The 13,568-nt window shown below is 41.5% G+C and overlaps 1 protein-coding gene across 3 annotated transcripts in view; it reads right to left on the reverse strand.

Moving 5' to 3' along the window:
• Window positions 1-13,309, reverse strand: part of Atad5 (ATPase family AAA domain containing 5) — a 49,768-nt gene extending 36,459 nt beyond the window's left edge. For all 3 annotated transcript variants that reach the window (XM_075991425.1, XM_075991426.1, XM_075991424.1), the window contains exons 1-4: window positions 12,844-13,309; window positions 4,234-6,122; window positions 2,434-2,542; window positions 708-869 (exon numbers count right to left, since the gene is read on the reverse strand). In XM_075991425.1, coding sequence (XP_075847540.1) covers window positions 708-869; window positions 2,434-2,542; window positions 4,234-6,122; window positions 12,844-12,909 — 2,226 coding nt within the window. In that variant the 5' untranslated portion in view covers window positions 12,910-13,309. The remainder of the gene's footprint in view (window positions 1-707; window positions 870-2,433; window positions 2,543-4,233; window positions 6,123-12,843) is intronic.
• Between the last annotated feature and the right edge of the window lie 259 nt (window positions 13,310-13,568).

Genomic DNA, 13,568 nt, shown 5'->3' on the forward strand with positions numbered 1-13,568 from the left:
GTCAAAACCAAACCAAAACAACAACAACAAAAAAACCAAGAAAATTTTATAAAATTGATTATAATAGAAGCACAACTCTGAATATATTCAAAGACACTAAACTGTATATGTTCTTTTTAATTATTTATTTTTTTGAGACAGGGTCTCACATGGTTCAGGCTGCCTTCCAACTTATCACATAGTATGAGGATAAGGATCACCCCCAAGCTTCTGGTCCCTCTATTTTATGTTCATAGTGCTACAATTCCAGGTATGCACCATAACACTTTCCGTTTTGAATTGTACACTTAAATGGCCAACTGTACCTCATGTAAATTATATCTCAATAAAACTATTTTAAAATAGGAGGTAGTGGCTTTTGGCAGGATAGTAACAATTGAGTAGAGAATTCTCAGATAGAAGACAGTACTTGGAATGTGAATTTCAAAGTGAGAAAAAATAAGAAGAGCTGAGCTCTCTGGGGAGAAGTGAAATTCAGTGTGACTGTGATAAAGAACTGCTTGAGCAATGGGAAGAATTGGTTCAGTGTACAGGACACCATGAGAGACCTGAAACTGGACTATATCCTGTAAGCCAAAGGCTTTTAAAGCAGAACATCCACCACGTCCAGGCTATTGAATGTGACCTTACACCTCTGTAAAGGGCTCCTTCTCCCACTTCTAAAACAAAACAATAACGCCTATATCAATAGACACTGGAATACTCACATCTGTGTCTGGTGACTTCTCCCTTTCAGGAGGTATCTGGTGCCGGGAGGACCGCCTCAAGGGCACCACTGTTTCTTCAGCCTTTGGTCCACTAACTCGGAAAGCTTTAGCTTTCTCAATCAGTTGTTTTGCTTTGGATACATTTTTTGAAGTACTGCTTGCCTAGGCAAAAATTTAGAATATTAATTGAGATTGCAGCAAGAATTTCATATTTGATAACAAAAAACCAGAAATATATAATAGAAAAAATTTATTTACATCACAATAACCAACCAAGAGCCAGACAATGATGGCACGCCTTTAATCCTAGTACTCAGAAGGCAGAAGCAGGCAGATCTCTGTAAGTTTGAGGCTAGCCTGGTCTACAGAGAGAGTTCCTGGACAGCCAACGCTACACGAAGAAACCCTGTCTCGTAAAACCTAAAATAAAAAAGAACAGAGCTGGGGGCTAGGTGTGGTGGCGCACACCTATAATCTCAGCTCTTAGGAGGCAGATGCAGGTCGATGTAGATTTCTGTGAATTTGAAACCAGCCTGGTCTATACCAGGAGACCCTGTTTCATAAAAGGGGTTAAGAACACACGGAGAGGCTAGAGAGATGGTTCAGTAGATAAAAGCACAGGTTTCTCAGCAGTTAAGAGCACTGGCTGCTCTCCTAGAGACCAGGGTTCAATTCCCAGCACCCATGTTGCTCACAACCACCAGTAACTCTGGTTCCAGGGGATCTGAAGTTTCTTTAAGTACTGCACACATGTGGTGCAGACACACAAACAGGCAAAACACACATACACAGAAAATAAAAATAAAGGAAATAAAAAAAACACACACATAGGGAGACTGAGGCAAGCCAATCACACATTCAATGCCTTCCTGTTTCCTATGATAAGAGTTCAAGGCCAGCTAAACAACTTCTGAAGACTATGTCTTAAAATAAAGAAGTAAAGCCGGGCGGTGGTGGTGCACGCCTTTAATCCCAGCACTCGGGAGGCAGAGGCAGGCGGATCTCTGTGAGTTCGAGGCCAGCCTGGTCTACAAGAGCTAGTTCCAGGACAGGAACCAAAAGCTACGGAGAAACCCTGTCTCGAAAAATCAAAAACAAAAATAAATAAAAATAAAGAAGTAAAAAGACAGGTGCTGGAGAGATGGCTCACTGGTTAAGAGTACTGCCTGCTCATCTAAAGGTCCTGAGTTCAATTCCCAGCAACCACATGGTGGCTCACAGCCATCTGTAATGAGATCTGGTGCCCTCTTCTGGCCTGCAAGCATGAATATAGGCAGAATACTGTATACACAATAAATAAATACTTCTTAAAAAAAAAAAGAAGTAAAAAGACTACAGAGGATAAAGTTCAGGGGTAAAACACTTAACCTAGGATGTCTTACACATCTCAGCACTGTTCCCTTGGTCCCCAAACAGACAAAGTTAATACAATCATACAATCCCATAGTATACACTATTAGTGTGTGTGTGTGTGTGTGTGTGTGTGTGTGCGTGTGTGTGTGCGTGTGTGTGTGCGTGTGTGTGTATCATTAGACTCAGGTCAGCAGGCTTCAGCCCACAGTGAGATTTTAACATCTTTATGAACTAGCAAGAACAGGGAATAAATGGCATAGGTTGTAGTCAATGACTTATAACAAGAGGAACCTTCTTTGGAAGGACTTGCAGTAAATATTGCTGGTCTTTTAAGGAAACAGTATCACCTCCAGGATTCCAGTACTTTTATTACCTTTTTCTTCTGAGAAGTGAGATCTCCCTCAGTTGTTTTAGATTTCTTAGATATTTTCTTAGACTTTTTCTTAGATTTTTTGGGAGTACTAATTCTAGTGAATTTCATTCTGGAACAAAAGACAAATATTTTCATAACAATGTACAAAAATGTTAAATATAAATACCAGTCATAATTACAACTTAAAAAGAAAAAACAGCCGGACAGTGGTGGCACAGGCCTTTAATCCCAGCACTCGGGAAGCAGAGGCAGAACCCTCTGTGAGTTCAAGGCCAGCCTTATCCACAGAGCTAGTTCCAGGACAGCTAGGGCTATACAGAGAAATCCTAATTGAAAAACAAAAGAAAAACAGAAAAGAAAAAACAATCACCATCAGTTTGATTAAACAGTAAGTCACAGTATTTTGTTTATTTCTGGTGCTGAGGATGGAACTATGTACATACTGAGCAACCATTCTACTACCTTGCTACATTGCCAGCCCCAAGGTTTATCAATTATTACTTCATTTGATAAGCCTAGCGGGAGTTGGTAGTGCATGCCTTTAATCCCAGCACTTGGGAAGCAGAAGCAGGAGGATCTCTGTGAGTTCCCGACCAGCCTTGTCTACAGACTAAGTTCCAGGATAGCCAGGGCTTTTACACAGAGAAACTTTGTCTCAAAATAGAAGAGAAGAAAATAATAAGCCTAATAAAACATTTTCAGGACTCCTCCCTGCTGTGGAGAGCTTATTTTTCAATAAAATCTTGCTTGTTTGCAAAAAAATAAAAACAATAAGCACTGCCAGGGAGTGGTGGCACACACCTTCAATCCCAGAACTTGAGAAGCAGAGGCAGGTGGATCTCTCAGTTTGAAGTCAGCCTGGTCTACAGAGTGAGTTTTAGGACAGCCAATGCTACAAAGAGAAACCATGTCTTGAGAAAAACCAAAGGGAAAAAAAACGAGTTTAAAAAAGAGTTTAAAACTCATCTGAGCTGGGCAGTGGTGGTGCATGACTTTAATCCCAGCACACAGGAGGTAGAGGCAGATAGATTTCTGTGAGTTTGAGGCCAGCTTGGTCTACAAGAGCCAGTCCCAGGACAAGTGCCAAAGTTACAGCAAAATCCTGTCTTGAAAAACAAAAACAACAACAAAAAAACTCATCTGAAATGTTTCTGTAACTCTTCCGAAACAGACTTTCAATTAGCTGTAATAGGCAGGTGTGGCAGTACACACCAGCGATCCCAGCACTTGGAGGAGGATTGTGAGTCCTAGACTAACTCTGTATATAGCAAGAACATGTCTGAATAAGGAATTAATTAATAAACCTGTGTGCAGTGGCTCACACTAGAAATTCCAGCACTCAGGAAGCTGGGGCAGGAGAATTGCCACAAGTATGAAAGCATTCTAGGCTACATACTGAGTTCCAGGTCAGCCTGGGGTTCTTGAATAAGACCCTATCTCAAAACAAACAAAACAAAAGCCAGGTTTGGTGGCATAGGTCTGTCATCCCAGTTACTTGGGAGAGTACAGAAAGGGAGAACACGTCTAAGGCCTGGCTAAATAACAAGACCTGCCTGGGCAACCTAGGAGACCTCATATCAAAATGAAACTAGGACAGAGATGTAGCTCAGTGGCAGACCACTCACCTAACCTATGAGGTTCAATCCTCAGGGTTCTATACACATTAAAAACAACAATAAAAAAAACTATGTATAATCTATTCTAAAAAATAAATGAACTCTACAATGCTTGAAGAATTTTCCTTCCCAATTAATAATACATGTAGAATGTTCCAAACTGAGAAGAAAAACAAAACTTTACCTAATGGGGCTCTCCGAATCAGAGGGTATTGTTATTAATTCCGCTGTGTACAAGCTGTGCTTTTCTGACATGCTGCCTGCTTTTGGAGTGGAAGCCTTCACTGGACGAGTGTCCTGGCCATCCTCAGACTCAGTACCTCTAAGGGTGACTACGGTAGGCGTGCAGCTACTTCTTAGAGAGCTCCTGGTTCGTTTGGGTGTGGAAACGTTCAGCAGCCTATTTTCAGGCTCAGCTTCGGAATGTGTAACCATATCCTGGATTGATGTGCTGGGTTTTCTTGATTTATTTCTGTCACCCAGAGACATTTTTAGAGAGTTATGTGCTGTATCCTCACAAACAAGACTTTCACTATTAAGTAATGAATTGCTTTTGAAAACTTCTGACTTCTGTCTTAAACTCCTTCGAAGGCTATTTTGCTTTTGTTTATCTTTTGGGGAAAAGGATGTTTCTTCCTTTTGCATGCTTTCTTCTCTGTTTCCACCTGGAGTGGGCCTAGTGCCGATTGTTTTCTTACCCCTTTTCTTCAGTTTTTTACTTTTCTCCTTAGGAAAACTTGCTTTATCAGTGTGTGTCTGTGAACTGCCAGGATTTGAAACTATTTGGATATTAAGATTTTCTATGACTTTTTCAGAACCATTATCACCTTCTTCATTTGCAGGTTTTTCATTTGGATCTTTCTGCTTCTCCAAAGGTTTCTTGAACCCATTCCTGAGCATTTCTGATGGTGGCTGCCTGAATGCTCTCATGAACTGCTGTCTCTCTTCCATGCTACACTTTGGTACTGAAGCCTCAGAGCTCCCGGCTTCTAGCACAGCCAGTTCTAATTGGCCCTCCTGGATCACAACATTTGATTTCCTTTTCTGAACTGTCTGTTCATTTTCTGGATCAGAGAGGCTACTCTCCAGATCAAGCTGTTTCTGTTTCAAAAAAATTGGGGCTATTTTCCCTTTCTTTTTGGGGGGAGTGGGGTGAACTTGTGCAAGAACAGTAACTGTCTTAAGCTGTACCCGTGGAGAAAATTCACAACTTTCTGATTCACCTTCAGAACTACTTTTGACTGCTTCACCAGATCCAGAAGGAACACAAGCTGGCACTGCAGGGTCAGGTATCTCTTCCACTCTAGCTGCCTTTTGACTTTTTAAAAATTCCTCATAGGAGACTGTTATTGTAGTCTTGTTTAAATCCGTCGTTTTGGTCGCACAAGCCCTGGAGTCTACATGATTTGCTGTCCTCTCATTTTCATTGGCCAGGGAAGGTTTACTCTCTTTGCCACCTTTCTTAAGCAGATTTATGTCGTCTGCCAAGGGTAAACTTTCAGACAGATCTAGTACCTTGCTGTGCTTCCTTTTTCTCAACATTTTGCCATCATTTTTTGTGGTACCTTTGTTAGGGTTGACTTTCTGGAAATTTTTTTTGGAGGTAATTGTATTTGGTTGATTTCTCCTGTCTTGAATGCTTTCTGCAAGAACCTCTACATCTTTCTTATAAAGGAAAACATCAGTACTGCTTTCCACAAAATCACTCAAACCACAGTCCTTCTTACTATCACTACTAATTCCAACAGGCGATTGAATTTTAATATCATTCAGTTGATGAGATAAATTAACTCTCTTTCCTTTCTTCTTAAATTCCGTATTTGAGAGCACTTCCAAAGGTGTCTTATAGTCTTTGCTATTGCCAACAAGCAATGAGGGAGATGGCTTTATCGTGCACTCCTTTGTCAACTGCAGCTTCTCATCTGTGGGTGAAGTCTTTCTAAAATAATGAAGAATATTACTGGGTTTTGGTGGACAGAAAACTTTGTCTCCAGTCTTCTCTTTTGGTGATAAATATTTGGTGATTGTTTCACAGGAAGAGCTGTCATCATCTTTTCTCCGCTTTTTGCAAGGCTAGCAATTTAAAAAAAGGAAAAACACATTTATTTCAAGTAAAATAATATGAAATATGAACTGTAAACAGATTTAACAGTTTAAATAACTGGGCAGAAAAACTACAAAAGGCTGCTTTGTGTATATACATGTGAGGTATGTGTGGTGTACACACATATGTGTATACAGGGTGCATGCAGAGGCTGGAGAAAGATGTCAGGTGTCCTACTCTGTCACTTTCAGCCTTGCAAGTCTCCTTTCTTTGCTTCCCCCTAATACTGGAGTTATAAGCCTATATGGGCATACCTGACTTGCTGAAGATTTGAACTTGGGTCATCTGTAATTTCACTTGTGCAATAACGGTTATGATAGCTCCCCATTACCATGCATTTTCATGTAATGTGTATATGTAATCTCATGATTGCATCTCAATCTTATGGGCACATATATCTGTAGGTGGTCAGGAAGATGACTTTTCATTTGGCTGTATAATTTTGATATATAGCATATATTAGGACATGCTTCATAACTCGATCTATTTGTCCCATGAGGACTATAGACATTTAAAAGCCTGCTTTGTTCTTTTGCTTAGACTAACTGCATACAATTAGCTCACTTTCAATTCAAAGCAAGTTCAAACTAGACTAAAGGCTTTTTGTAAATAGATCATAACTTTATTTTTTTTTAAATATTTATTTATTTATTTATTTATTTATTTATTTATTTATTGTGTATACAGTGTTCTGTCTGTATGCCTGAAGGCCAGAAGAGGGCGCCAGACCTCTTTACAAATGGTTGTGAGCCACCATGTGGTTGCTGGGAATTGAACTCAGGACCTTTGGAAGAGCAGGCAATGCTCTTAACCACTGAGCCATCTCTCCAGCCCCAGTAGATCATAACTTTAAAACCTTACAGCTGGAGGCTGGAGAAATGGCTCAGAGGTTAAGAGCATTGCCTGCTCTTCCAAAGGTCCTGAGTTCAATTCCCAGCAACCACATGGTGGCTTACAACCATCTGTAATGGGGTCTGGTGCCCTCTTCTGGCCTGCAGACATACATACAGAATACTGTATACATAGCAAATAAATAAATATTTAAAAACAAAAACAAAAACAAAAAACTTACAGCTATGCTCAAGGTCAGAGTCACAATGCCCAACCATGGTTACTACACAAAGCACCCTAAGAAAAGCATGCCAATTCTTCACTTGCCGGTCTGCTAACAATAGACCTATGTCTCAAAGTTTGTCACTGGGCACTGTGCCTCCCTGTCTAGTTACAGTTTTACTCCTGAAACCCTTATGTTGCCATGGCAATGACTCAACTCCTAATCACTTACCCTAGGGATGTGCTTTTGGCCAAGGAGAGGTAACTCCTGTAATTTTTTTTATCTCTTCAAGGCTCCTGTAAGAAGAGTTTTGAGGCTAGAGGAAAGAAACTAAAAGAAGAAGCTAGGAGGAATTCAAAGTAAGACGGAAAAATTGGAGTAGAAGCAGAACAATAAAGAAACTGAGTCGGAAAAGCATGGCACATTCACCCTCAGCTATCCTTCGCTGTTTCCTCTCTGAACCTTGAGAGGGTCTTGGGGCTGGCCCTCGAAGGCTCTTGTTACACAGGGTAGGACCCCTACAAACAATCCATTATGCTTTATTCTCTGGTAAAAATAAACACATCAGGCTGGAGAGATGGCTTAGCGGTTAAGAGCACTGGCTGCTCTTCCAAAGTCCTGAGTTCAATTCCCAGAAGCCACATGGTGGGTCACAACCATCAGTAACAAGATCTGGTACCCTCTTCCAGCCTGCAGGCTTACATGCAAGCAGAACACTGTATACATAAGAAATAAATCTAAAAATAAAAAAACAAAACATCATTCCAAGTATCTCTAAGAAATATTTATTTAAGAAACCCAGGACCACCAAAAAACACTTGCCACAAGTCTTCTGTTTTAATTTTCTACTATAAGTCACTGCCTGCAGTAGCCATTACCCTCACACAATCAAGATGCTATGACACTAAGGACAGTCAAGTTTGTGTTAGCCACTTGTAGTCAGCAGTGATACTTGCACCCAGGCAAGCTAAACAGAGATTAAAATGAGTCCAGGTATGGCTGATGAAGACTAGACAAAGCACTGGCTGCTAGGAAGAGACAAAAGGCTCAAGGTAAGCAACCACGAACGAGATGATACTATCAAGGAAAACATAATTTTCATTGTCATAACTAGGGCTGGGGAGAATAACTGCCTAGATTTGGTTCCCACCATTAGGTAAAACCACGCATGGTGGCACATGCCCGCAATCACAGCACTGAGGAGATAGAGGCAGGAGCATCAGAAGCTCATGGTGAATTTAGTGAGTTTGAAGACAGTCAAGGCTACATGAGACACTGTTTGGAAAAAAATCAATGTCATAACTGGAAAAAATAATCAACTTCTAAAAGTAGACTCTACTTGAACATGGATTGACATAGATTTAACACTGCTCTCTATATCCTTAGAGCAAACAGACTGGTATGACTGGGACTCATCTGGCTGCTGGCTCACTAACAATAATGGTCCCATTACTGGCTGTACATGTATCTTCTAAAGGTTTCATTGGTTTACCTTAGAGTACAGGGGATATGAATTGTGAAACCTATTAGGGAGCACGGGGAAAACTAACTGGTCTGATTTTCTATGATCTATATTTGTTTTCTTGACTATGTGTGAATGGTATGAAACAACCTTGCTACTAGAGCAAGGAAATACCTTACTGTTCTGAATTTACTAGATCACAATGACTAAACCTATCTTTAGAAGGACATATTTCTCATTTTGTTTCTATGTGTATTGTAGGCATTAACTATAAACAAGAGCTGGATATGGTGACTCATACCTATAGTTCCAGTCAGTACCTTGGAAGCTGAGGCAGAAGGACTACAGTAAACAGAAAAGCCTCCAAGGTTGCACACTGTTCAGGCCAGCCTGAGCTACAGGATGAGAACTCAAAGAAACAAGTCTAAATAACATAAAGTACTTATAAAGACCCTTAAACCTGCCCTAGAAATCCACTAAATTAAGAAGATACGTTGTGGTGGATTGAATAACAATGACCCTACAGGCTCATATATTTGAATTCTTTGGAGAAAGTGTGTCACTGGGGGTAGGCCTTGAGATTTCAAAAGCCCATGCCAGGCCCCGTCTCTTTCTCTCTTGACCTGCAGATCGGGATGTAGCTCTCAGTTACTGCTCCAAGCACCAGGAGAATTGCTATGCTCCCTGCCATGACAATGGACTAAACCTCTGAAACTGTAAACGATACCCAATGAAATGTTTTCTTTTCTTTTCTTTTTTTTTTTTTTTTTTTGGTTTTTCGAGACAGGGTTTCTCTGTGGCTTTGGAGCCTGTCCTGGAACTAGCTCTTGTAGACCAGGCTGGTCTCGAACTCACAGAGATCTGCCTGCCTCTGCCTCCCGAGTGCTGGGATTAAAGGCGTGCACCACCACCGCCCGGCGAAATGTTTTCTTTTTTAAGTTGCTTTGGTCACGGTGTCTCTTTACACAACAAGAAAAAGTGACTATGACATATGTATATAAAAGCAAAATGATGAAAATGAGTTTATAAATATATCACTAACTTGCATAACTGAAAATGCATACTACTATATTGGTTACAAAATAATTATTGACTGGGCATGGCCACATATGCCTTTAATCCCAGCATTCAGGAGACAGAGAAAGGCAGATGTCTCTGAGATTGAGGCCAGCCTAGTCTATATAAGGCTGTCTCAAAAACAAACAACTCCATTAGTTTCCATACACATCCTACTCACTCCCTGTGGTACAAGCACTCCGCCAATTGAGCTACTGTTTCAGCCCTCAACATTTTCTGTCTTTTGCTTCACTGAACCCCAAGTCTTACTATATTAAAAATTTACCCCTGAGCTATATTACCATCCTACTATCAATCTTAACTTCTCAGTTTATTTGATAAAATATCCGCCAAAATAACAAAAACATTATTTTTAAGGACAAGTAACAAGGATTTTATTTTGAGAAAATTCAAATGAATTAACAAAGCTACCATGGTTAAAAGCATAGTATGATGCTGCACGAGTAGGCAAGAAGCTCAATGAAGTGTGTCTGAAAAGCAGAACCAGGCAAGGGGACCCTTGACAGGGCTCAGCAGGCAAACGTAGGTGCCACCAAGCCCGATGACCTTGTTCAATTTCCAGGATCATGATAAAAAGGGAGGTCCTCTTCCCACAAGTTGCCCTCTGACCTTCACACATATGCTGACCCTTGCATATACAATAAATTTAAAAACGTAGCAAATAATTTTTTAAAAGAACTTGTTAAGTGGTAAAAGTAACATTCAAATTAACAGGCAAAAGAGTAAGAGTTGACAGTGGGACAAATTCTGGCCAGTTAGATAAATGACATAAAATACAAGCAATACTATATATGTTGAAATAACAAATGAAAAAGATCTATTATTATTTTCTATAAAGTTTTGACATGGTGTCAGAGGCATCACACAACAGACACTCAAGTCAGATCTAAGATCAAGTACCAGCCCTGACATCTACTAGTATGGAAATCTTAAATTACTTTTTTAAAACTGTGACTTAAGCTGGGCAGTGGTGGCATATGTCTTTAATCCCAGCACTTGGGAGGCAGAAGTAGGTGGATCTCTGTGAGTTTGAGGCCAGCCTGGTCTACAAACTGAGTTCCAGGACAGCCAGGGCTGTTACAGAGAAACCCTGTCTCAAAACCACTACCCCCAACCCACAAAACCCTGTATCAAACAAACAAAACTAATTTGGCCTACTTTTTCAATTATTTTGTTTTGTTTTTGAAACAGTGTCTCTCTACATAGCCCTGGTTGTCCTAGAACTTGATATGCAGACCAGGCTTGCCTCAGACTCAAAGATCCACTGGTCCCTGGCCCCAGAGTGCTAATATTTAAAGGTGTGTGCCACTAAGCCCAGATGTAAGATTTTCCCATAGATGAGGTATGGTGGCCCACAAATTTTTGAAATCTTATTTATCTATTATTATTATTATTATTATTATTATTATTATTATTATTATTATTATTATTATTTGGAGTCTAAAAGTCTCACTGTTGGTCTGTCCTGGAACGCAATCATGTTTCATAGAAATAATAATACCTTATCACAAGGTTATTATGCAAAGATATGTAAAAAGCCCTTACCACATTAAAGAGTAAATACCACTATTAAAAAGTAGACTTTCTAAGAAGGGTACCAAAAGCAGAAACCATAAGCCAAAGACTGATAAAACTGACCATCACAAAATCAAATAATTCAATACCCAAAGTCCTTTACACCTGAGACAAGCTAAATAATTCCCTTGACTTAGCAAAAAATAAAAAATAGAAAATCTGCAGTCAAAAACAGTTACTTGATTATAAAAATTAAGAGTTAGAATTTTTGAACTAATTAAAGAGAAAAACGACAGGGGATTAATTTTACAGAACTTTGTTTTACTCTCTATTTTTTTCATTTTCCGTTCTTGTTTGTTCCCCTTGGTTTGACGTGACTCTGTGAGTAGGATTGATCCCAACAGAGCTGTGACAACAGAGAAGCACGCAAACCAGCAACTTCCCCTGGAAAGGAGCATGCTGAGGATAACCAGGGCACAGTAGGGACTGAAGAGCTGTAGAAAGTAGAAATATTCATGCGATGGGGCTGGAGGGATGGCTCAGGGGTTAAGAGCACTTTCTGCTCTTCCAGAGGACCCTGGTTCAAGTCTCAGCACCCACATGGCAGATCGAAAAACAAAAACAACAGCAAAAAAGAGAATTTAAGTGAACACACATCTTAGGTCGCTTCAAAGGCAGCAGACACATTCATTAGAACGCTAGTGTGAGATATGGTGTATAAAAACCATGGCAGCTACAGAGGCACAAGCCTGTAATTCCAGCACTCGCAAAGTGGTGACAAGAGATGAGGAGGTCCGAATCCAGCTTGGGTATTTCTGTATCTACATATAGATACCAGCCATATACTATAAGCTCCTAACCACCTTTTTGGGGGACAGGGTTTCTCTGTGTAACAGTCCTAGCTGTCCTGGAACTAGCTCTGTAGCTGGCCTCGAACTCACAGAGATCCACCTGCCTCTGCCTCCGAGCACTGGGATTAAAGGAGTGCACCACCACCGCCCAGCTCTCTTAACTCTTAATGGCATAGAATATCATTATGGTTGCTTAGTGTATTTTTCTTTCTTTCTGGAAATCAGGGCTTCCCATATTAAGCACTCTCCCCAGCTTAGTGTATTCTCTGAAACATGGTAAATACAGAACACCTAATGTGCCACAAAGACTCTTAACTCAAGTACCCCGCTTGATTCTTAAATGACATTCTAAGTGGAATTCCTAGGACAGGTATTTGTACGGACTAACTGAATTTAAAGCTCTTATCTTTTTCGCCGTTCTATGATTCCACATCACGAACAAAAAACTTGAATCTGAGATCCTTGGTGACATGTCATTCCACCAATGTTTCAGGACCCGGGAACTGTGGTTTTTAAACCCTGATCCTACACCGAGTCTGAAGTTTTCTTTAAAATTTCAATGAGGGCTTAGCACGACACCCCGAGACAACCATCCCACACCAAATTGGAGCTGTGGATCATCACATCACTCACTCCTTTCTCCATCCCAGAAGCAAGCAGGACTCCCACCACCCCCACGCCACTATTCCCCAACGCAGGCAAAAAGAAACTTGACAGATCTTCCCTCTCACCTCAATCTCGTAGTCCTTTACTGGAGGAGGAGCTGCAGCCCCCGCCATGGCCAGGACCCCCACCATGATCCCTGCTTCCCAGAGCCCCGGATCCTAGGACCTCCAGCGGTCCGGCGCTGCCTGACTGGAGGCCATAGAGACGGCCGGTCCAGTGGGAGCAAGATGAGGGGGCCGCGGGGGCCGCCACGGGTCCCCCAGAGCCCACCAGCCGGACGCGAGTGAGAGGCTGGGCCCAGGGCCGTCGAGCCAGGCTCAGAGACGGCGAGAAAGCGCGGGTGCAGGCCCCGCGGGGGCGGCTGCACAGTACACAGTGCCCCCGAGATAGGCGCTCCAGGCTCAGCGTTCGAGCTCCGGATCCCGGTGGGCGCCACACACCGAACGCTGCTCAGGCCTCGGGGCTTCGGCGGGAGTTCTTGTCAATTGGGTTTTCGCGCCGTCCGGAGAGCAGGGGGCGGAGCCACTGACTGCTTCTGGAGGCGGTGTCTACGGTGAGCCACGAAGACCAAACTAGTTCGTTTAGCGATTCAACAGCTGACAGAGCCTCTTATCTCCCGGAGTCCTAGTGGAATTTTGGAGATTCACAATTAGGTGGCCAAGATTGACCATTGAGGACGTGATTTGTCTAAAGTTGCCTAGTCATTTGGTAGCTAAATTAAGACTTAGACTTTAGCCATTCCAAAAATTATATTTTTGAAGCCCGGAAGTTGTGGTGCACACCACAGTAC

Source organism: Microtus pennsylvanicus, chromosome 11 (assembly GCF_037038515.1).
Source record: "Microtus pennsylvanicus isolate mMicPen1 chromosome 11, mMicPen1.hap1, whole genome shotgun sequence".
Lineage (NCBI taxonomy): Eukaryota > Metazoa > Chordata > Mammalia > Rodentia > Cricetidae > Microtus > Microtus pennsylvanicus.